A 23,020-nucleotide genomic window follows, 5' to 3' on the forward strand; every position below is an offset into this window, starting at 1 on the left:
TTAGACTTTCATTAAAATGCCAGTATTAATTTTCTTTCTTAATGATTGTAATTTTGTAGTATGTATTTCTCCAGCCAAAAGAAAGATCTTCAGTTCATAATTGTGTAAATTATTCCTCCTCCTCCTTCTACTACTACTACTACCATTACCACCACTGTCATTATGGAAGTGATGTTAGAAACATTAAATCATAAGATTCTACTGTCAATGTTGTAGTTTATGTGAGGTGCAACATTCAGTGCTAGGTTATATAAGGAAACCTCTTCCACTTGAGTGTGTTGCTATTGAACAGCATGTGACCTGCATCAGAACATCAATATTTCTGCACAAGCAGAAAAAAAACCCAGAATCATTTAGTTTGAATAAAACAGAAGGATGACAAATATCTATGTCCATACTCCTCTTTTTCACTAATTCTTTCCAGCACAGATGCTATTTGTTAATAATGCTCTCAGATATGCAGTGTGAAGGTGCCAACATATAGATTGTCTTTTTATATTCATATTGTAATGTCTGTTAAATAGGATCTCATTACTTTCTTAATGAGTTTGTGCTTTTCTTCTTTAATGCTATTTTTCATTCTTTAAATTAAGAGAAATAGTTAGACATTAGTGTCTCTCAATTTCTTTTTTGCTCTCTTTCATCATATGTTGATTCAAAATGATGCTACTCCAAAATTCTATTTCTTTTTTTCTTTTTTATAAATTGTCATCATCACTAGATTATTTTACAAATTGGTATGGTCTGAATAGATCTGGTGATTTTTTTTTTTTTTATGCTTCATCTTATATCTCAATTTTCTTGTTTACCATTTCTCAGTTCTTTAACTCTCTAATAGCTGGTGCCTCAAACTTTCAATTTTGTTATTGATTCATTATTCACCCTGGTGTTTGAGGTGTAGTCATTCCAGCTATAACCATCCTGTCTTTTTATTCAGGTGTTGTGTATCTATGACTACATTGTGTCCTTTTAAGATGATGTGATTTGAAAGCGATTTGATTGCTGTCTCTAGCAAATTGAGACACCCTCATTGAATAATGTTTTTCTAGTAGTGTTGTGATATCCAGCTTTGGGGTTGAATTTGCTGGTTGAACAATGTATATCCAGTAAGTTATTTGATTATCCTTCTGCCCATTTTACTCTAAAACATTAATGCTAAATTATAATTGTCTAAAGCAGTCATGTTGTGAAATTAAATTTGTGTTTATATCTAACTTACTAGCAAAATAGTATGCATAATATGAGAGGGTGCTGAAAAGTTCCTGGCTTTAAGAGTATCATGAAAAGCCTGGCTCAAGGCCCAACCTTCTTTTACAGGGCTTAGGAAAACTGAAGGACTGCTGCAATATGTGTGAATCTGAGGAGGGGAGTATGTTGAATAAAATCATAATTAACTCATCCTCTTGTATTTTCTTTTACCCACAGCCAGAAACTTTTCAGCACCCCTTGGTGTCTAACACATCAGGCTGTGACAGTTTACATTAACTGGTTGATTTGTTGAAATACCGTATGATAATCATTATAGGTGCATCCTTTGGAAGTATGGATAAAAAGAGAACAACCAGTCCCTGTTTTATTGACCTTTAAAGTCAGCATTATATCTCTTAGATAAAAGTAGATTACTTCTCAATAAAAACGATTTATTATTGAGTAATTTTGATCAGCTTGTTATGCTAATAATGACCAAGCCACTAAGGGACTTTACATCACTAACCTTGACAGGAGTAAGACAAATTGCTTGACACATATAGTAGATCTAGTAATAAATGTCACTCTAAAGGGACATGCTGTTTTGAAAATTCCTCTCAATCTTATTTTGAAGTTAAAACTATTCTTGAATAGATTCCTTATGCCTTACCACCACATTGCCTAAGGTTTCACCTTGGTTAACTGGTGTAATACATTTTGAAAGGATATTTTGAATTTTTAAAATTGATCTGTACCCGTTATGATGAACATAACTTCTTTTGTCATGACTGTTGGTCAACAAATTATTGACTTCAATGCATTCTGTTCCTTTCATGAGTTTTGAATATTAATAACCTCCATATTGCTGTCCCTCTTTTTTTTTATTTTATTTGTAGCCTCTTTGTAAATAGCAACCAAATCATACCATACCATACCATTAGCAAAAAAATAAATAAATAAAGCATTTCTGTCACAATGTACTTAGAACTGTATTATCTAAGGTTTTATTTAATTTTCTTTTAGTGGTTAAAGGAAGAATATGAGAGAGAGAGATATGACGTGTTTAGGTAGGGTGTGTGTGTGTGTGTGTGTGTGTGTGTGTGTGTGTGTGTGTGTGTGTGTGTGTGGTGAGGCAGTGAGAGGCAGGCATAATGTGTGAGGAGAGTGAGCAACATAATGTAATGAAGATAATTTGGTGGCTGAAGATGGGGCTGGTTAATATAAAATATAGGTGCAGAGTACAGTATAAAGATGAAGGATGGATATCAAATGATTTACTTTTAAGAGACCGGTGCCAAGATAAGTACCATATCTCTGTTTTCCTATCTTTTAATTTTGGGTCCCATTCTCTTGAATAATTTTTCTTCTATCTCATGAAAACTAGAGGCTTGCTTGCTATTTCTTTAATATCAATATTCTTTTTTATGAAGTTAAAGGTTTGCTTACTTGCAGTAAGCCCATGCAGTCTTGTGCCCACCACCTATCCTGGAAATCTTTCTTATCTCCCCTGATAAGTAAAAAAACTTCTCACCCTCTGTGACTGTACCCCACCCCTAGGTCACATCCCCGCTTCCTCCCTGTATTAGCATCCTACCAACAACAGTATTATAGGTATAACATTGATAATGTTAATGACATTAGGAATAATTATTATTTATGGATAATAGTTGTAAACTACAACTTTTGTGGCAGATGCAAGTAGTTTTGAAGAATGAATGAATGAATGAATGAATGATGGTAAATTAAATGAGAGGATATACGTAATTATTTGTGTAAATCAACCAACTGCTGGCAAACCGTGGTACAACCTACTTATTTATACAGGTGCAGACATTAAACAAGAATGAACCAACAACGGTAGGCATTGCAGTATAATTGTAAACAGCTACAGAGGCAAAGATGCCTTATAGCGAGGAAATTAAAGAGCTATCACATTACTGGATTACATTATGAAGGTCATGGAAAGAGTTACAGTACAATTGATCCAAGACAGAGCAGACTTAGATGAGATAGTTTGGCTTTGTGCCCAGAAGAGATAGCACAGATGCAATCTTCTCAGTGAAATAACTGCAGGAGAAAGTATTTGGCAAAGAGTAAACCACTATTCTTTGCATTTGTTGGTTTGAAGAAGACATTTGACAGGGTACATGTTCAGTAACTAGGTGTAGACAAATGGAGTTGTACAAGCCATGTGTAAAGATGCAGTTTGTAAAGTGAGTCAGTAATGATTTTTAGTGATCAATTTAGATTCAGGGTATGAATCCATCAAAGCTCAATCCTCTCCTGTTCATCATAATCCTATAGGCCATCACAAAGGTTTAAGACTAGCTGCCCATAGGAACACTTATGTGCTAATGATCTAGTTCTCCTAGCTGAATCAATAAGGAAATTAAAGAGGAAATTCTACAGTTGGAAAGCCAAACCTAGAATTGAGAGGTGTTGAGGCAAACTTAAAAAAGATGAAGGTTTTTGTAAATAAGAAAGAAGACACAATTTTGGTGTCTTTAGGGAAAGGCTTCTTTGATATGCAGAAAAGGAGTATGTATAAACTTCATAAACTGTGCCCATTGAAAGCTAGTCAAATAGGTTTCATAGACTCACAGGTAGACTAACAGAAAACATAAACTTCATATGTGACAGATGCACTGGAGCAGCTCATACTATGAGCACACCAAAAATAGATTCTCCTAAATGTCCAGGCAGCTCACTAGTAATAGTTGATAGCTTTGTTACTTAGACCTAAAAGTCATTAAGAGAGAAATTGGTTACTCTGAAAATATAGCAGGCTGAGTAAATATCGGTTGAAGAAAGTTCCGGGAGCTACTACTACTGCTGCTGGCAATAAAGGTTTTCCACAGAATGAAGGCCAGAAAGTATGAAACTTATGTCAGAACTGTGATGCTGTATGGTCATGAATGCAGAGGACTTGAAAAGTTTGGAAAGAAATGATGTGAGCATGTTCTGTTGGATGTGCAATGTAAGTGCACATTGAATGACATTGGTATAAATGATCTGAGAGAAAAACTGGGCATGAGAGGAATCAGATCTAGTGTGCAAGAAAGAAGACTGCTGGTATGGACATGTGATGCATATTGATGAGGATGGCTGTATAAAGAAGTGCTTTATATAAAGATCACTTGAGCTAGATGGAATTAAGTGGTGATAGCTGATCTCAGGACCTCTGTACCACACAAAGGAGATGCATGCACAACTGGATCCCTTGCTAGATTTTCTTCTCAAACCTTCCCTGGCATGCTTCATTTCTCTAACTGCAGCTTTTCCTTGAAATCACCATCTTTCTCACTGTGGTATATTTTATAATTTTAAAACATGTTGATTTTCAGTCTTTGACTTGCACATTTAAGATAATCATTTGCATTTATAGCGAATAAAATTAGCTGCAACTTTGTTTTAAGATGTACTCTTAGTTTTATGTAGTATTTACTATTTTCAAAGTAGAACATTGTTTTTAAAAGAAAAAAATCTTCCATGTAATTCTCAGGAATTGATAGTTTGTTTTTAAATATATATATATATATATATATATATATATACACGCTCGCACACACACACACACACACACACACACACACACACACACACACACACACACACACACACATGTGCAAACATGCATACATATTTAGTATTATGTTTGTCTTGGGATAATCAATAAAAGAATTTTGTTTTTGTTATAATAAGAAAAAAAAGAAAAATGTAAGTTCCAATAATATTATGTCAATTGATTAAACATTCTGCCTTCTTGCCAGTAAGAGGCTTTTAATTCTTCCTTTCTTCAGATCACGAAGGAAAAAAATATAGAAAATGGATGAGAAAGTTTTCAGTGGCATAAAGCAGCTTTTAAAGAAAAAATATTTGATGATAAAGGCGTGTGTATGTGCTAAGTTGACTAACCCATACTTAAAAGCTTATCTCCTACACATTCATAGTTTAGTTACAAACTACTGTGATTTGAGTAATGTTATATTTAATATTTTTGTTTGGCCTCAGGTCAGCCATGATCAAGCAGACCTATGATTAAAGGCATTCCAGCTGTGACCATCCTGCCTTTTGCCTATATTCAGGAATCCAGGATCATATCTGGTATAACCCTAACCCACCCTATTTGAGGGAGATTCGGCTGCCATTTCCAGTCGTTCAAATGACCATGTAGAGGCTTTCTTGGTTCAGTGAATCTAGGTAAACAAGGCATGTGTGTGTGATTGATGATGTACGTCTTCACCAGGAGAATCAAGTATCATGAGAAGTCCTCATGAAAATATGTTAAAGTTTCATCTCTTCATGAAATGTGACAAAATACACCAAGAATGATGATGGGTAGATAGAGAGAAAAAAAAAAAAGAGGCTAATATTGTCAGGCAGCAAACTGACAAGATCATTACCATGTTGAACAAAATGCTCAGCGGCATTTCTTCTGACTTCACATTCCGAGTTCAAATTTTGCTGAGGTTGACTTTGCCTTTTATGATTTCGGGATAGATAAAATAAGTACCAGTTGAGCGCTTGGGTTGATGTAAATGACTGTCTCCCTTCCCAACAATGTTAGGCTATGTGCCTATTATGGAAAGGAATATTTTTATTGGAAAGAAAGTTAGCTTGTAACCTATCAAGCCCTGTATGAAGTGGAACATGTAAGGAGTTTGAAATGTTGTGAAGGTATTTAGTTCCTCTAAAAATGCTGGAGTGACAAGATGTTTGCAATGAAGGATCTCAGAAGACAAGTTCTGGAGTGAACAGAGAGTATATTTTAGTCCCAGACCTAGCAGAGGTGGTGTAGATAATTAAAGAAGTGTGGCATATAGCTTCTGGATGGAGGTGGTATGGCTCTCATAGGACATGTCTTTTTAAACATTTTCATGCTCCGGAATCTTTTTTTTCCTGGGCCTCCAAGATTGTAGGTCTCAAAGAAGAAAGAAATATCAACTTATTAGTTCTTGTAATAGAAAGCAACACATTAAGTTGCCAAGCTGACCTCAGACTAGACATTTAGTCCAAACACTTAAAACAGTTAATTCTACTAAAAGCAGCCAAGTGTCAGATGGTGAAAGTCTAGCACTGTAAAGCAAGTGCAGTTCATCCAGTAAGCTTCTATTTTATTTCTGTCTATGCAATTTCACATAGAAGGCTTGGGCCAGTGTGAGACTATATAAGAAGACATCTGTTAAGTGCTGTACATTGTAATGGAACTCAAAATCATGTGTTTGCTAAGCAAATTTTTTAACCACACAGCCATGCCTATACCCAGTTGAATGTTAGATGTGAGAGGACAACTCTCCTGACTATGGTCCTTATGTGATGCATTTAGAACTAGTCACCTGGCAGAGCCCATTTCTCTCTAGCTGAAATAGAAGGGACTTCATTTTAATTTAACTTTTTCATTTAAAAGAAAATAGCTTTACTATGTTTCGTAAAGCCTGCTCAAATCATATAGAAAAATTGATATTTAGCTAAGCATTTTGTATTAGTGGTCTTTGTTTTCTTTTTCAATTCTATTATTGATTTTGGTGGGTGTTTCTTATAATTCCTAACTTGTTCTCATACAGTTTACACGAGCATTATTTACAGGAGTCATTTTCCCCCTCCTCTAACCTGACATTGAATTGTGAAGCACACATCTGTTCATTTCCCTTCCGTCTAAGATAAATCTTCCTGCCACTTTAAGCTCCCAAATTAAACATCAAATTCCAACTTAGTATTCCATCATCCAGTTATCGTATTCTCTTTTTCTCCTTCTCACTTCCTTTTCTCTCTTTTTTTTTTTTATCTTGTGTGTCCAGGTAACCTGGTTATGCAGGGTTTGTTTTCCCAGAGTACATGTGTAATGGGGTTTAAATTCAGGGCCCTTCAGCTTAAAAATTCAGAATTTTATCAACATTATAAATTCAAATCCTCATACTTCTGTTAAGCACATTTGAAAATAATCCCATGAAGGAATCCTCTGTGATCACTTCACCTGTTAAAATAGTAGCCAAATTTCTCTGTTAACATGATTTTAAAATAGTGAGGGGCATATTTAGTAGTATGATTTTGGGTACACTGTCTGAAAAAAAGAAAGGGTGATCACTGTTGGAATGTATTTGATTACCGGCCTACCTGATCAGTTCAGGCTTGAAAATCACCCTTGCAGAAAATAGATTTCTTTTGATTAGAAAAATCTTTTCAATTTTTGTAGAGGAATATAGACATTGATATAAGTATATTACTTATACTTCATTCACCTGGATAATGAAAGACAAGGAATACGAAAAGGGGAAATCTATATACCATGTGCTAACATGGCTGTGTTGTTCAAAGTTTGCTTCCAAGCAATTGTTTACTACTTTAACCCTGGTCACATAATTCCTTGTGGGCAGAATTGATAATCAAAAACTAGAGAATCATGTTTTATATATATGTGATGTGTATATATGCATGCATATGTGCATGAATGGTGATGTTATATGTGACTAAGTGAGGCTATGCTGAGCATTCAAGAATCAGCAGAATAGAAAGCCCCTCCCTTTCTTGGAAAAATTAATGTGGGTTGACAACAGGAAGGGCATCTGGCCGTAAATGGTTTCCTCAAATAATTCATTGTCCAACCCATGATGTCATGGAAAACCAGACATTAAACAAATGAGTCTGCTGACTCACTGTACTTATTACTTCAAGGATATCGATTTCTTACATTGAATAATACCATAAAAGCTAATCAAAAGTATATAGTCAAATGAATAGACCCCAATATATAATTTAAAAGTCTTGCCATGTCTGGAAGTTCACTTCTGTAGGCTTTGAACTAAGGGCTTAACTAAAGACTACAAACCCTTTCATCAGGTATTCACCCTTAAGTTGCATCATACTTTTGCAACTAACCCTTGGAGAGACAATATAAGTTCTACTGTTTCTGCAGTTTGTCTTTCTGCTTTTCTTCAAATTACTTTACAGGCTGAATTTTCAACAAGTAGTATTTGAAATTGTGTGTGTGTGTGTAATTTATTTTCCAGTTAACAGATTTTCGCTAAATCTTTCGCTGGCTATTTCTACCAACAGTAGATGTTTGTAGTATATATTAAAATAATTCAGATTTAGTAGTTTTCCAAACTGCAATATATTTGTATACTGTGCTGATGCTAAAATTGTAACCTAATATATACACTCCTACATAAAACCGTCATTGCATCTTTTACAGCAAGTAAGGTTTGTTATAGGTGGGTTTTATGATTTAATATGTTCCAGTGTCAATAGGAATGATTCTCATGCTGTTGAATTAAAAATTTCTATTTTAATGAAAAATATGACCCTCAAATAAATTATTAAATTTGTCTAGAATATTGGGTATCGTTGATATCTTCTTGCATGACTTTGAATTATGTAGAACAATCCCAGTTTATGGCAAGTCTACTTATAATGGCTCTTAGCAGCAGCCACCATGTATATTATAGAAACAACTTCTGTGGTATTCACCCTTTAACATTCAGTTTACTCTGGCAAACATAATGCTTTTTTATATTGTTTTGAAATAATGATGCATTATCTCATAGCTTTGAGATTTCAATGCTGTGATTGTATATTTTTAGAATGGCATTGTAGGGTAGGTGTGAAAGGTTGGGTCTAGCTGGTAGAATATTTGGACTTCATGTGGCTGATTTAAATGCTAAATGGTTAAATAAGTCTGATGCAAGCCTTGTCTTGTGAAGTAATATAAAAATTCTAAAGGTATTTTTATACACAGTTTCAATAACCTAAGTAAAGGCTAATTCTTTTGATTGTATGTTTATTGTACGGCTTTTTGGGTGACTTAAATAGCATATGTGTACAAGCTGGAACTTATTTTTCCAGAACTTTTTTACCTATATTACTAAGTCTTGGAAAAGCTTGAATACCACAGCTTATTCTCCACTCCCATAAATGTTACATATTGGTCTAAAAAGAAATTATTAGTGCCACACCTCTTCCTTCTCTTGACTGGTTAAAAGCTGAAAGTACAGAGACAACCTCTATTAAATGTCAGTCCGTTATATCAATTATATTTTATTCCTAATAGGCTTATTTCCTTAACAAATAGAAATAACACTAACAAATTCTTATGGTGGAATTGGTGAATTGGCTCAAACCATTCAGTAATAGACTTTTTTTTGTTATCCAGACTCTGCATGTGGAAACTGCCATTCATATTTATGATAATTGAAATATATTTCAATTTAGAATTTTGATCAAAATCTCATTACAACATGATGACATGAGCATGAGATTTCATTTGGTTGACAACTACTCAATGTCATATAAAGATATAAAGCCATTTTATTAAATTTCTCAAATTTTTATTTCATTGAGAAATAATTGAAATGCATTGATATCCTTTACATGGAAGCCTGAGCTGCTAGAATAGCATCCCAATTTTTCTCAAAACATACCCTGTCATCTTAACCCTCCAGATTTCATTACCCTCAACTGCAGAAAACAGTTTTTATATACCAGTCTATCCTTTGCTGAGGAATGTCATGTTTGTAACTATTTTCTGTTGAAATATATCAAATTTGTTGAGGCTGCATGAATTTCAGAAAATTCCAATTTTATTTTTTGGTAGATATTTAACGTCATTACTGGAATAATCATGAAATTTAATTTCATTGTGAACATAATAAATATAATGTAGTCTGAGGTACACTATGCCTAGGAAACTGTTGTGCGAGAGTATGACACCCCCTGGCAAAAATGGACTGGACCCCTACATATAAGCAGTAGTGGTCTGAGTGAGGTAGTTCATGCTAGTTCCACAGTTCGTGTGTTGATGGTTCAAAGTTGGAGTTCAAAGCTCACAGTTGGATTGTTAGTTCTTAAACAATTATGGTTACGTTCTGTATGGTTACTGTTGTTTGTTTCAATTATATTGTTATTACACTGTTGTAGTGTATTCGTTTATCCATAAGGATATAACATCTGGCAACAAAAAATCATTCGAAACTCTCACGGGTTATTTGACAATTTCTACGTCATGGAAAACCTATTAGCTATTCAAGAGAAGCAACAAGAACAACTACAGGAGTTGCAAAAACAAATACTATTACAACAACAATTGAGTTGCAGTTGTCAAAGTCTGAAAATCTAGTAAGCACGTTTACTCTGAATTTATGTACAATCTAGAGGAGGGTATTATGTTTCCTGTGTATTATAGAAGAGATGAGGAAATTTTTAACGAGTGCAAGTCATGGCTGAAGGAGCAGAAAGTAAGGCTTTTACTGTGCAAGGTAGCTCTTGCCAAACATGAGTGTTACTGTACCTTTATTCTCCCCAAAAAGTCAGTGAGATTGGTTTCCAAGAAACCATGGAACTGCTTTCATCATTCAACACCAGAATAGAGTGTTGGAACTTAACAAAAAATGAAAAGGAGGATTTTATCACCTATGCAAAAGTAGTCAACCGTATGTGCAAAAATTTCAAACTCAAGATATGTCCAAATCACTTGTCTTTGGGCAAGGACTTACAGCACCTGAAGATAGCAAAATTTGGGCAAGGATTCTCTCGAAAATGCAGCAAGCGAACCAGGATTTATCTCTACAGACCATCGCAGAAGAATGTCAGACTATGGTATATCTTAAACATGATGTGAAAAAAATACAAGATAAAGACTCTGCAAAAATTCAAATGTGTCGTCCTGGGAAACACAATAAAAAAAAGTATCTGGCCCCAATCTGTGTTATGGTTGTGGAGGCCTACACTACAAAAAGGATTGTCCATTTACTAACAAAAAGTGCTATAGTTGTCTGAAATGTGGATAATTGGAAAAAATTGGTAAACCGAGATAACGTAAAACAGCAAAAATAGCGCATGGTGTAATGGGCGATAAATTACATTTCATGGGTAAAACATGTATCAACATCACATTTTGAGGAATAAATTAAGTAACAACAAAACACTGACAAATTTCTTAAGAATATACAGTGACCCCCAATGCAAGTACAAATTCAGGGAAGTCTCCCACAGAATTGATGTTCACAAGAAGAATAAAATCCATTTTTGATAAGCTATTACCAGAGATAAAAAAGACGTAAAGGGAATACGAAAGAGCCAACGAAATATGTCGAAATAGGTGATAAAGTGCATTTCAAAACCTAGAGAAATGGTAAAGAAGGCTGGGAAGATGACCTTGTAACCAGAAAAATTGGAAGTATGATTTATCTAATTAAAGGGTCACAAGGTGAACATAAGTGACATATAAAGCAACTAAAGAAGAGGCATACCCAAGTTCAGGAAGAAATTCCCATGGAAGTATTCTGTGAAATATTCGATGTACCGGTACCAAAAGTAATAGAGTTCCGTAGAACCAGCATGAGAAAAAGAAAGCAGACCGAACACCTTGAGATAATGCCCAAGCGAAAGAGATACTAAAAAAATATATATAAATAAAAAAAATTTCTTTATTCCTTTGGAACATGAAATCTCAAATGGGGAGATGTTGTGTGAGAGTACGATTCCCCCTGATGAGAATGAACTGGACCACTACATATAAATAGTAGCAATCTGAGTAAGTGAAAGAAAGTAGTCCAAATGTTGGGTATGTAAGCACCTAATTAAGCAGTGGGGGAAAGGAAACAAAAGGACGAAGTAAACGGTTCAACGCAGGAATGTGGTTGGTGGGGTCAAACCCATTCCACATCCATCCATTAATTCATTCATTTTCATTCGCAATTATGTTTTTATTCACTATATGTAATCTCATCCAACAAGTCCCCGACCCCTATTTGTCCTGTGTATTGTTCCCTCTTTGTTTAACCCCTGTGGTTGTAATAAAATCATCATGCTAGTTTAAAGTTGGAGTTCACAGTTCGAGTTAGCATGTATTGTTGGTTCTTAAAAGATTGTTGTTACGTTACATGCAGTTACTGCCATTTGTTTCGATTACATTGTTATTACACTGTTGCAGTGTATTCATTTATCCATAAGTATATAACAGAAACAAAAGACAGGGTTTCTCTTTAGAATGCTTTTGATCATAGGTTTTCAAGATAAAGGCTGACCTGGAACTAAACACCTAACCAGAAATATGTACTAAGGAAAGCTTAATATAAGAATCCTATATATTTGGACAAGGGACATGACTTGATTAAGGCTAGAAATAAGTTCTATAATTAATTGCCTCAACATTATTATTGCTTGAGAAAGTATGGTGAAACTTCTTTGTCAATGGTGTCACAATGTGACTGAAATGTAGGCAGAGCTATCTCTTGTACTTAATGGAAAATGAAATATTAGTAATTTTATCCTCACCTTACATTTATTTTTTGCCAACATTTTTGATGCTCTATGCATTCAATATCTTAACTCTAACTGAGCTATTGCTTTCCATAAGGATAACATTTTTCAGCAGCTCCACCAGAACTTACTAAAACTACTTAACAACAACCACCACCATTATCATTGTATTGACATAAAGATAATTATTGTGAAATATGTAACACAGAAATTTTATTGTTCAAGAATAATTTCAATTTTCTTGGTAAAATCACTAACAAGCTTGATGGAAGTCAATTAAGACATTGAGGAAATTGTTAATGCTTAATTAGTAAGAAAATTGGTTTCAAATTGTTTGTACTGCCAAGATTATTCAGCTTTCTGAAGACTATTGTTTTTTTGTTTCAAACTAAACAGGAAATGACAAATTATGTTAGAAGGTAATGCCTAATGGGAAGGAGTGGGGGTACTGGGAAAGATGCCAGTAGACAGAAACTTCTGGAAGACACCAAGGTATTGTTTTGATTTTATTGAAAAAGTGTGGTGAATGGTAGGATTGGTAAAGTGACTGACAAAATGTCTTGGAGTATTTTGTTATATCCCTTTACTGAGTCGAAATCTTGTTAGGACCAGCTTTGCTTTTCATTCTTCCAGGGCCAATGAAATATCAATGAAATAAGTACCAGTCAAATAATGATGCTGACATAATTGAGTCCTCCCCTACCAACCTTCCACCTGCTAAAAAATTGTAACCTTGTGAGCTGTTACAAATTATTTTTGAGAAGGCTGTGGTATGTCACCTGAACCACACTGGGCTGTATGACTAGGGTATTTAGTTCCATCCCTCTTTGTTTTGAATTTATTGCCAGGATCAACTTTTTCGTCCACTGTTTGGTTTAATGCAACAGGTATCCAGTGTGTACTCAGTTGATACAGTTAACTGCACCTTTCTTTTATATTTATGACATTGATTTTTAAAAAATCAAATGATTGTACAAAGATTTTAATATTCATAAACCATACATCTTTCAGTTTATTTGCCAGGTGTTCATAGTTGTTTGACAACAGAATTCATCTTTACCTCTTTCTTTGTTTTTGTTTGTTGTTAGACCAGTTACTATTAGTTACTGTAAAGGTAAAGGTCAAATATGTAAAAATTAAGTTTCAATTACTGGTTTGATTGTAGTTGTGTTGATGTACCACTTTTCTGTTAGGTTTCAGTAAGTAGCAATGCTGTGCACAAAGATAGCCACTTATGTACATTAAAATGCACAATCTGTACTATTCTCAATTTTTCCCATGTGTATTTCAACATTTTCTATCAGTCATGTTATTCAATAGCTGATTTTCTTTTATTCCAGTTCTGTTGCATTTTTTCAAATTTATTTTTACAGTTTATTCTAAGACCATATTGAGAAGCTGTTGTTTCCCTAGACAGATAATCCCACTTGGCTACAAGTAAATAAAAATATATGAAAATAAAACTTCCCACACTTTTAAAAAAAATTATCTGTTTGGTCTGGAGGATGGAACTGTTTCTGAGCTTTTGAAGCTCTCTGAAACTAGTGAGATAAATGCCATAACACTCAGTTTCCACTGTTGCAAGCCAACATCTTCAGGAAAGATATGTAATGAAGGTATTTGAAAGGGCCAATGTTCTGGGAACAAAGAACTGAGTGTATTGGTTACTGTAGGTCTTTGGGAGTGAGGGCAATATGGATAATGATGAAAAACAAATGTGGGAGTAGAGGTGGCATGAAACCAACCATCTCCAAGGAACAGATGCCATTGTAGTAGCGGTAGAAAAGGTAGAGAGAGGAGACAATACACCTGTGGGATCCAGAGATGGTAGTGTGTGTGTAAATTGACTTCCATCCTATCACCTGAGTGGTTTTTTTTCCCCCTGGATGCTGTCTAGGTTGTTAACAAGTGTGACAGAGATGGAAGCAGCATTTTGTTATGTCTCACCTGAGCTTTGTAGAGGCTAGTTGTTGTAGGGGAATGAAGTATTTTCTGGCTTGGAAGAGAAACTCCAGTCTTTGAGACATGTTTAAGGATGTATGCTCACCAAAAGAGATTGTCAGTGATAATGAAGCCTAGCATTTGAAGCATTCACAGGGATTGTAGTTGCATAGTTGAGGAGTGTTAGGTGTGATAACATTTCTTTCGATGTTTTTTTTTCTTTCTGTTGAATGAGACATAATTGGTATGACTCCATTGTAGATTGTTTTTCCAGTTTCTGTTCATAGTCGTGCAGGTTTGGCCCAGAGTGTCTGGTTGCCTGTAGATCATGTCTGAGAGTGGAAAATAGAGAGAAAGGAAGGGAGACATCATCTGCATAGAAGTGAGTATTGTTGGTGACAACTAGTAGTAGTTGATGTCATGAAGGTAGAGTGTGGGAAATAAAAACTCCACTTTGGGACCTTCAGTTTATAGTCTGGGCCATAGAGAGCCCCATCATCAGTACATACCACATTAATGTGATTTGACAAATGATTAATCTAACAGACGAAAGAAGGATGGAACCTATATGGAGGAAGTTTTGTCAGGAGTTTTCATATGAGACACAACTGGAAGCTTAGCAGATGTTATGAACAACAATACTGCTTTCATCAGTGAGCTCATGTGTATAGAGAATAAAAGTAGCTGGTGTAAACAGTTGGGGATTGTGAAAGATTTGTTTTCTGCACCAGCAGCATGAGTATGGAGTGAGAGTGAAAGGCATAAATTGTGAACACTGGAGCCACCAAGAACGGTGACTTTAGTGAGAAATAAGGTGAGGTAAATGTCCTTTATGCAGGAAGAAGTATGGTTACATAGTTGTCGTTGGATCAGATGGATCAGTGGGGGTGAGAGTGAGCCTTTGAAATAGAATAACTGGAAGTTTTTATTGCCAATAACAAAGTGAGAAAGGCAAGAGGCAGGGAGAGTAGAGTTTATATGCAGATATCACTTTTCAGAAAGAAATTTGATAGGAAATTGTCGTCTTGATGACACAGACTATAGATTGGTGTGGAGGAGATTTGTCTCGGAGATTAATAAGATGTGTAGTTTATGTGTTTGTAAGAAGTGATGTGTGGTGTCTAGTTTGGATAAGTCTACAGGTAGTAGAGAAGAGAGAAGTTTAGTTTTATTTTGTGGCATCTATGGAAATGTAGTGTTGGTGTATTTTGAAGTCATAACTCCTAACTGGGAACATAGCCTGAATGCTTGGGATAGAGCTAACTCTGCTAAAGGTACCCATGGACCATGGTGAGAGTGTTGAACTGGATGGCACAATGTGCCTGTCACCTTCCTGTCCAACAAATGGGTTTTTTTAAATAAGGTGGGATGGGAGTGCTTGACACCATATACAACTGGGCTACATTTGAGAAATGGTGATCTAGTCAAACATATTCTTTGTCTATCAATGTATGGATCCATTGCTTTGTAATTATATAAAGTTCATATGGATATACATACATACATACATACATAGACATTCACACCCATACATGCATGCATGCGCACACACACATATATCTCACAAACATTAAGACTTTTTTTTATTTTTTAAAATAAGACACTTCTTGTATTAGTGACTATAATGAAAAGAACGGCAGAAGGACAAATACCAGAAGACTACAAATAGGGTTTTAAAGATACCTATAGTGAGTGAGAGAGAGAGCAAGAGAGAGAGCAGGCAAGCCAGCAGTATCATCTGCAAAGTCAGTCAAGCAGTCCATGAATAGATTTAGAAGTTTAAAAATGTTTTTAATGTAAAGCTATAAGGAGTTTGATTTTGTAACACTAGCAAATGAAACACTGGTCAATTCTACAGTTTTCCCACTGCTTACAGCATTAAAACCTACTTTAGTCATGGCATCTGTTTACATATGCTAAACAAATTAAATTTAAATAGAGGAAACTTTTGTGTAAAAGATAAAATCAGCTCTGGCTGTGAAAGACAAAATAAACTTTCAACTTAATGTGGTTATATCTAAATGGCAGCAATTGAGACCTGATTTAGTTGCAAAGTATGCCAGTATCACATAACCAGCCCACTCAAAAGGGGCGACATGCCATGCTCGAGGAGACCTATTGAGTCAAGTACATCTAAATCAAATCAAACCACAATCAAATGGAAATTGTAGTTCTGACTGATGCCAGCGCCACCTGCTTGGCTCCCCGTGCCGGTGGCATGTAAAAAGTACCATCCAAACATGGTCGATGCCAGCCCCCTTGCCCCGACTGGCTCTTGTGCTAGTGGCATGTGTAAAGCACCATCCAAACGTGGTCGATGCCAGCCCCCTCTGGCTCCCATGCTGGTGGCACATAAAAAGCACCCACTACACTCTTGGAGCAGTGCAGTTGGCGTTAGGAAGGGCATCCAGCTGTAGAAAACACTGCCAGATCAGGATGGAGCCTGGTGCAGCCTCCTAACTTCCCAGACCCCCCAGTCGAACCATCCAACCCATGCCAGCATGGAAAACGGATGTTAAACGATGATGATGATGAACTGTTTCTTAGGTGTTCTAAAAGAATTTGTTAGTGTGCATGCATGCTTACGCCTGCACACACACACACACACACACACACACACACACACACACACACACATTTTTGATTCTGTATGATGAGCACTTTAATTTTCACACACACAGCATTGTGTGCATTTTTAAAGAAAATAGTGTTTTATTAACATTGAAATAATAGAACAAAAGAGAGGGTACAAAAATTTTTGTATATCAAGTTTGACACTTTGTTCTGTAAGTCATTCCTCGTTTTGAAGAATGGAATGTGATACGAAAGCACGGAGTGGGCATTGACCATAATGTTTAGTGGCATTTTTTCTGAATGTAAAATCCCAAGTTCATATCCTGCCAAGATGACTTTCATCCCTTTGGGATCAATACAATAAATTACCTATCAAGTACTGGGATCAATGTAATTGACTTGTCCCCTCCATTCAAAATTGCTGGCCTTAAACCCTGCAATGGACTGGTATCCTGCTGAGAGGGAATGTGATGATCTCAGTCATTTTTACTTCATGGACTCTCAGTAACCAGTCTTAAGAGAGTCCTCAGACTCAAAAAATAACCGCGATGTGTGGGAAATTTGATTGCTATTTTTAGTATAAGTTGAGCAGCTGCGTGGCTTCCTGGTCTTGTTACATATGGTTTATGAATGCACTGGTAAACACAAAAATTCTAGTACGTTAAAGTATAGCTAACCTTATCTTAGCATTAGTCGTACATAAGGTGTTGGCAGTTATTTTGTAGTTCACTTTTGTGCTTTTGCTTTGTTCATAAAATAAACTGAAAAATTAGTTTATTTTTATATAATATTCTACAGATACTAATTGTATATATTACTAGTAGGAAGTTCTTGGTATTGGTTGGGTTAGTAGTGTGGTAAGACACTGAAAGGGAAACTATCAATATATAAGTTTTTTCAGTGTTGTACTTGTTTATCTTTTATCTTTCCTTTCATTTGTTTCAGTGATTTGGCTGCAGCCATGCTGGGGCACCTCCTCAAAGAATTTTTAGTCAAATGAATCGACCCTAGTGCTTAGTTTTTCTTTAGCCTGGTGCTTATTCTATAGATCTCTTTTGCTGAACTGATTAGTTACAGGGATGTAAACACACCAGCACCTGTTGTCAAGCGATGGCAGAAGACACACACACACACACACACACACACACACACACACACATATACACAAGGGCTTCTTTCTGTTTCTTTGTACCAAATCTGCTCACAAAACTTTGGTCGGCCTGAGGCTACAGAAGACACTTACCAAGGTGCTATGCAGTGGAACTGAACCTGAGACCATGTGGCTGGGAAGCAAGCTTGAGAGCATATGTTGAAAGTGAAACAAATGCTACACATGGTGTACAAACAATGAACAAAGAAAAGGACACACACTAACTTGAGCATTCTAATTTATTTATAGGCTTAATTTATACAGAATATTTGTTCATTTATTTTTAATGTTCTATTTAAAGATCATCTGAGTTGTAGTCATAGGGTGATTATGCATTTTTCTACTCTTTGAAGAATTAGAGATCAACTGTCTTTCCACAAGACTAGTATAATGGGGTTACTCCCGGTTGAGTAGAACCACGCTTACTGTTCTAGCAGTGATAATCCCATCTTTTTTTGAAATATACTGTCTCTAAGACATTATATAATGTGGTCTTTACAATGGTAGTGTAATTCGAGGGGGATTTGGCTGCTATTTCTTGCAGGTCATCAGCTCCTTCATTTCTAGTACTATTGATTACCATTTGGTGTATTTTAAATCCATCTTTGCTTGTAATGCCCTGTCAAAATGTTGGATAAATGTTCTAATGTATCTACCTGTCTATCTGTGGGGTGGTTAGTGTTAGGAAGGGCATCCAGCTGTAAAATCCCTGCCAAAACACAGTAGCCTAGGGTGGTTTTTCTACCTGGCTGGCTCCTGTCAACTGTCCTACCCATGCATGCATGGAAGATGTATGTTAAACGATGAGAATGATCATCATCATCATCATCATCATCGTTTAACGTCCGCTTTCCATGCTAGCATGGGTTGGACGATTTGACTGAGGACTGGTGAAACCGGATGGCAACACCAGGCTCCAGTCCGATTTGGCAGAGTTTCTACAGCTGGATGCCCTTCCTAACGCCAACCACTCAGAGAGTGTAGTGGGTGCTTTTACGTGTCACCCGCACGAAAACGGCCACGCTCGAAATGGTGTCTTTTATGTGCCACCCGCACAAGCCAGTCCAGGGGCACTGGCAACGATCTCGCTCGAAAATCCTACAGGAGCCAGTCAGGCGGTACTGGCAACGGCCACGCTCAAAATGGTGCATCTCATGTGCCACCCGCACAAGAACCAGTCCAGGGGCACTGGCAACGATCTTACTTGGCTTGCCGGGTCTTCTCACGCACAGCACATTTCCAAAGGTCTCGGTCCGTAGTCATCGCCTCGGTGAGGCCCAATGTACGAAGGTCTTGCCTCACCACCTCAGCCCAGGTCTTCCTGGGCCTACCTCTTCCACGGGTTCCCTCAACTGTTAGGGTGTGGCACTTTTTCACGCAGCTATCCTCCTCCATTCTCACCACATGTCCATACCAGCGCAATCGTCTCTCTTGCACGCCACAACTGATGCTTCTAATGTTCAGCTTTTCTCTCAAGATACTTACACTCTGACGGGTATTCACATTGACATTACACATCCAACGGAGCATACTGGCTTCATTCCTTGCGAGCTTACGTATGTCCTCAGCAGTTACAGCCCACGTTTCACTGCCATGTAGCATGGTTGTTCGTACGCATGCGTCATACAGTCTGCCTTTTACTCTGAGTGAGAGTCCCTTTGTCGCCAGCAGGGGTAAGAGCTCTCTAAACTTTGCCCAGGCTATTCTTATTCTAGCAGCTACACTTTCAGCGCACCCACCCCCACTACTAACTTGGTCGCCCAGATAGCGGAAGCTATCGACTACCTCTAGTTTTTCACCCTGGAATGAGATAGAAGTTGTTTCCTGTTTGTTTGCAGTCTTTATTGCACCTGAACATCTGCCACAAACAAAAACTAACTTGCTAGTTAACCTGCCTTTGATGTTGCTGCACCTCTTATGTGTCCATAGCTTGCACCGGGTACATCTTATAGAGTTACTACCTACTCCTTTTCTACATACTGAGCAGGGCCATCTACCTGAAGGGGTTTGTGTTTTATCTACCTTCCTACTTATTAGGATTTTGGTTTTAGCTAGGTTGACTCTAAGGCCCTTCAATTCTAGACCTTGCTTCCACACCTGAAACTTCTCCTCTAGTTCTGATAGTGACTCCGCAATTAGGGCAAGGTCATCAGCATAGAGGAGCTCCCAGGGGCAACCTGTCTTGAACTCCTCTGTGATTGCCTGGAGGACTATGGTAAATAATAGGGGGCTGAGGACGGAACCTTGGTGGACCCCTACCTCTACCCGGAATTCATTGCTGTACTCATTTCCAACCCTTACCTTACTGGCAGCATCTCTGTACATGGCTCGCACAGCTCTCACTAACCATTCTTCTATCCCAAGTTTCCTCATTGACCACCAGATAAGGGATCGGGGGACCCTGTCAAAGGCTTTCTCCATGTCAACGAAAGCCAGGTACAGAGGTTTATCCTTAGCTAGGTATTTCTCCTGCAACTGTCTCACTAGAAATAAGGCATCAGTAGTGCTTTTACCTGGCACGAACCCAAACTGCATCTCATCTAAATTGATTCGCTCCCTAATTAGTTGGGCTATGACCCTCTCTGTAACTTTCATAACCTGATCTAACAGCTTGATGCCTCTGTAATTATTTGTATCTAAAGCGTCCCCTTTACCTTTGTAGCAGTTGACTATGATGCTGCTACACCAGTCATAGGGTATGACTCCTTCGTGTATCACCTGGTTCGTAATACGGGTGACTAGGCTATAGCCAACACTGCCAGATATTTTGAGCATCTCTGCAGTGATTCCTGATGGGCCGGGGGCTTTCCCGGTCTTCATACTCTTAATTGCTTTATCTACCCTGGTACTATCAACTCGGATAGCTGGTCCCTCTATTGGGTCGACATAAGGCAGGCTCTCTTTCTCCCATTCATTCTCTTTATTAAGCAATCTATCGTAGTGGCATCTCCAGACCTCTTTCTTTGCATCCTCATTTAATGCAAGCGTACCATCATCCATGCGAACACATTTCTCTCCTACAACATCACTATTCTCTCTCCTACAACATCACTATTCTCTCTCCTACACTGTCTTGCAACACGAAATACCTCGAGTCTTTGGTCCTCACGGCGCAGAACATTGGCAAATCTTTCCTTATCTGCTTCCCCTCTGGCTAAATAAACCTGTCGCCTAGCCTCCCTTCTGGCACATTGGTACAATTCCCTGCTACCACCGTTCTTCCAGTCCTTCCAAGCCTGTTTCTTTTGTCTAATAGCCCTGTCTACCTCCTTGTTCCACCACCACGTTACTCTGGGTTGGGAGGGGACCTTACACCACCCACAAATCTGGTCGGTGGCTTTCAAATATATATATATATATATATATATCTAAAAAATCATTTTCCATGCTGGCATGGGTTGGACATCTTGACAGGAACTGACAAGGCCAAGGGCTGCACCAGCTTCCATAATCTGTTTTAGTTTGGTTTCAATGGCTGGTTGTCCTTCCTTCCTAATGCCAATCACTTTTCAGAGTGTGCTGGGTGCTTTTTACGTGTCACCTTGGTTTTAGAATCTCAATTCTGTTGTGATGGGTGGGTCTTCTTGAGTACAGCAATGTGCCATATATCTCAAGCATTTTGAGATCAGTCTTCAATTTTTCGTCCCATGTCTTCCTGGGTCTCCTTCTTCCATAACTCCCCTGCAAGTAATCAGCACACACACACACACACACACACACACACATAGTTGTATTAGTTCAAGCCATGACAATTCTATATTTTTCTGACTTAGCATATTGAGGCTTACATAATCCAATATCCTCTTTTAACATTGTAAGTTGTGATTTGAAGGAAACTCAACTATTTTTTAGCATGCCTGTTGATTGTGTGCATTTGTTCTTCCCCAGGTCAGCTCTGATAAAGCAGATCTGTGATAAGATGTTCTAGTCATGACTAAGTCAAGTATTCCTTAAATGGGCCATCTAATGTCTTAAAAAAAGAATTAAAAAAAAAAAAGACATACTTTATCTGAAAAATATTCATTTCTTATCTTAGATCAACTCAGAGCTAACTTGGGGCTTAACAGCAATTTAAAAATGAATTGTTAATTTGTGTTTGCAATTGAAAACATTTTTACTAATTATTTATACCCACCTCTCTCTCTCAATTGGTCTTAAAACAATTAGTATTCATCTTTTTTCTGTATATTGTGAATTTATAAAAGGGGAATAATTAGCATACTGAATGGAGAAACTGGTTGCTAATTGGGATGACCTAATAATCCATTAAGCTTAGCTTCTAATGACTTCTTAACTAGTACAGACTATTCAAGTTTTCTTGTCACTGCTGGTTATATTTCTATGGCTCTTTGGGGCTATAGTTCTTACTAATAAGCCACATCATAAGAAACAATGTATGTACTCTGTAAGCTTTTGAAACTCAAGGTAAAATATCTAAAGAAGTGTTTAAACATGCACTTGACATATTGTATAATATTTTTGATTTCTTTTCTCTTTTCTATTTCTAGCAACAAACACGAAATCCAACAAGCTGAAATGTATGTATTTACAAGAAAAAGATCGCATGATTATTTGCGAAGGGACATCTGTATGTGCACGCAAAGACCTAAATGGAGTTCTCTTATTGGATACTGCATTGCAGACCCCAGTATCCAAGACAGAAGATCTAGTCAAAGTTGAGTTATTGTTGGCAGAAGTGAGTTTTTATTTGATTTTCATAATGTTTTGGGCCTTTTTTTTTTTTTTTTTTTTTTTGTATTGAATAGTTGAGACACTCTGTCATCCAACAATTTAAGTTGTTGGATTACTAATTTAATAGTCTGGAGTTCATATCTTATAACAAAAGTCATGGTGTTCTGCTCTTGAAGCAATGTATATAGCTCCAGTGCTTATTTAAGCCACTCTTCTCTT

General features: G+C 37.0%; 1 protein-coding gene across 2 annotated transcripts in view; it reads left to right on the forward strand.

The window, feature by feature from the left end:
- The window catches only part of LOC106873672 (dual E2 ubiquitin-conjugating enzyme/E3 ubiquitin-protein ligase BIRC6), a 130,922-nt gene that overhangs the window by 20,598 nt on the left and 87,304 nt on the right, over positions 1-23,020 (forward strand). For both annotated transcript variants that reach the window (XM_014921126.3, XM_014921127.3), the window contains exon 2: positions 22,618-22,805. In XM_014921126.3, the coding sequence (XP_014776612.2) occupies positions 22,618-22,805 (188 nt within the window). The remainder of the gene's footprint in view (positions 1-22,617; positions 22,806-23,020) is intronic.

This window comes from Octopus bimaculoides, chromosome 6, assembly GCF_046866305.1.
Source record: "Octopus bimaculoides isolate indiv1 chromosome 6, ASM4686630v1, whole genome shotgun sequence".
Taxonomy (NCBI): domain Eukaryota; kingdom Metazoa; phylum Mollusca; class Cephalopoda; order Octopoda; family Octopodidae; genus Octopus; species Octopus bimaculoides.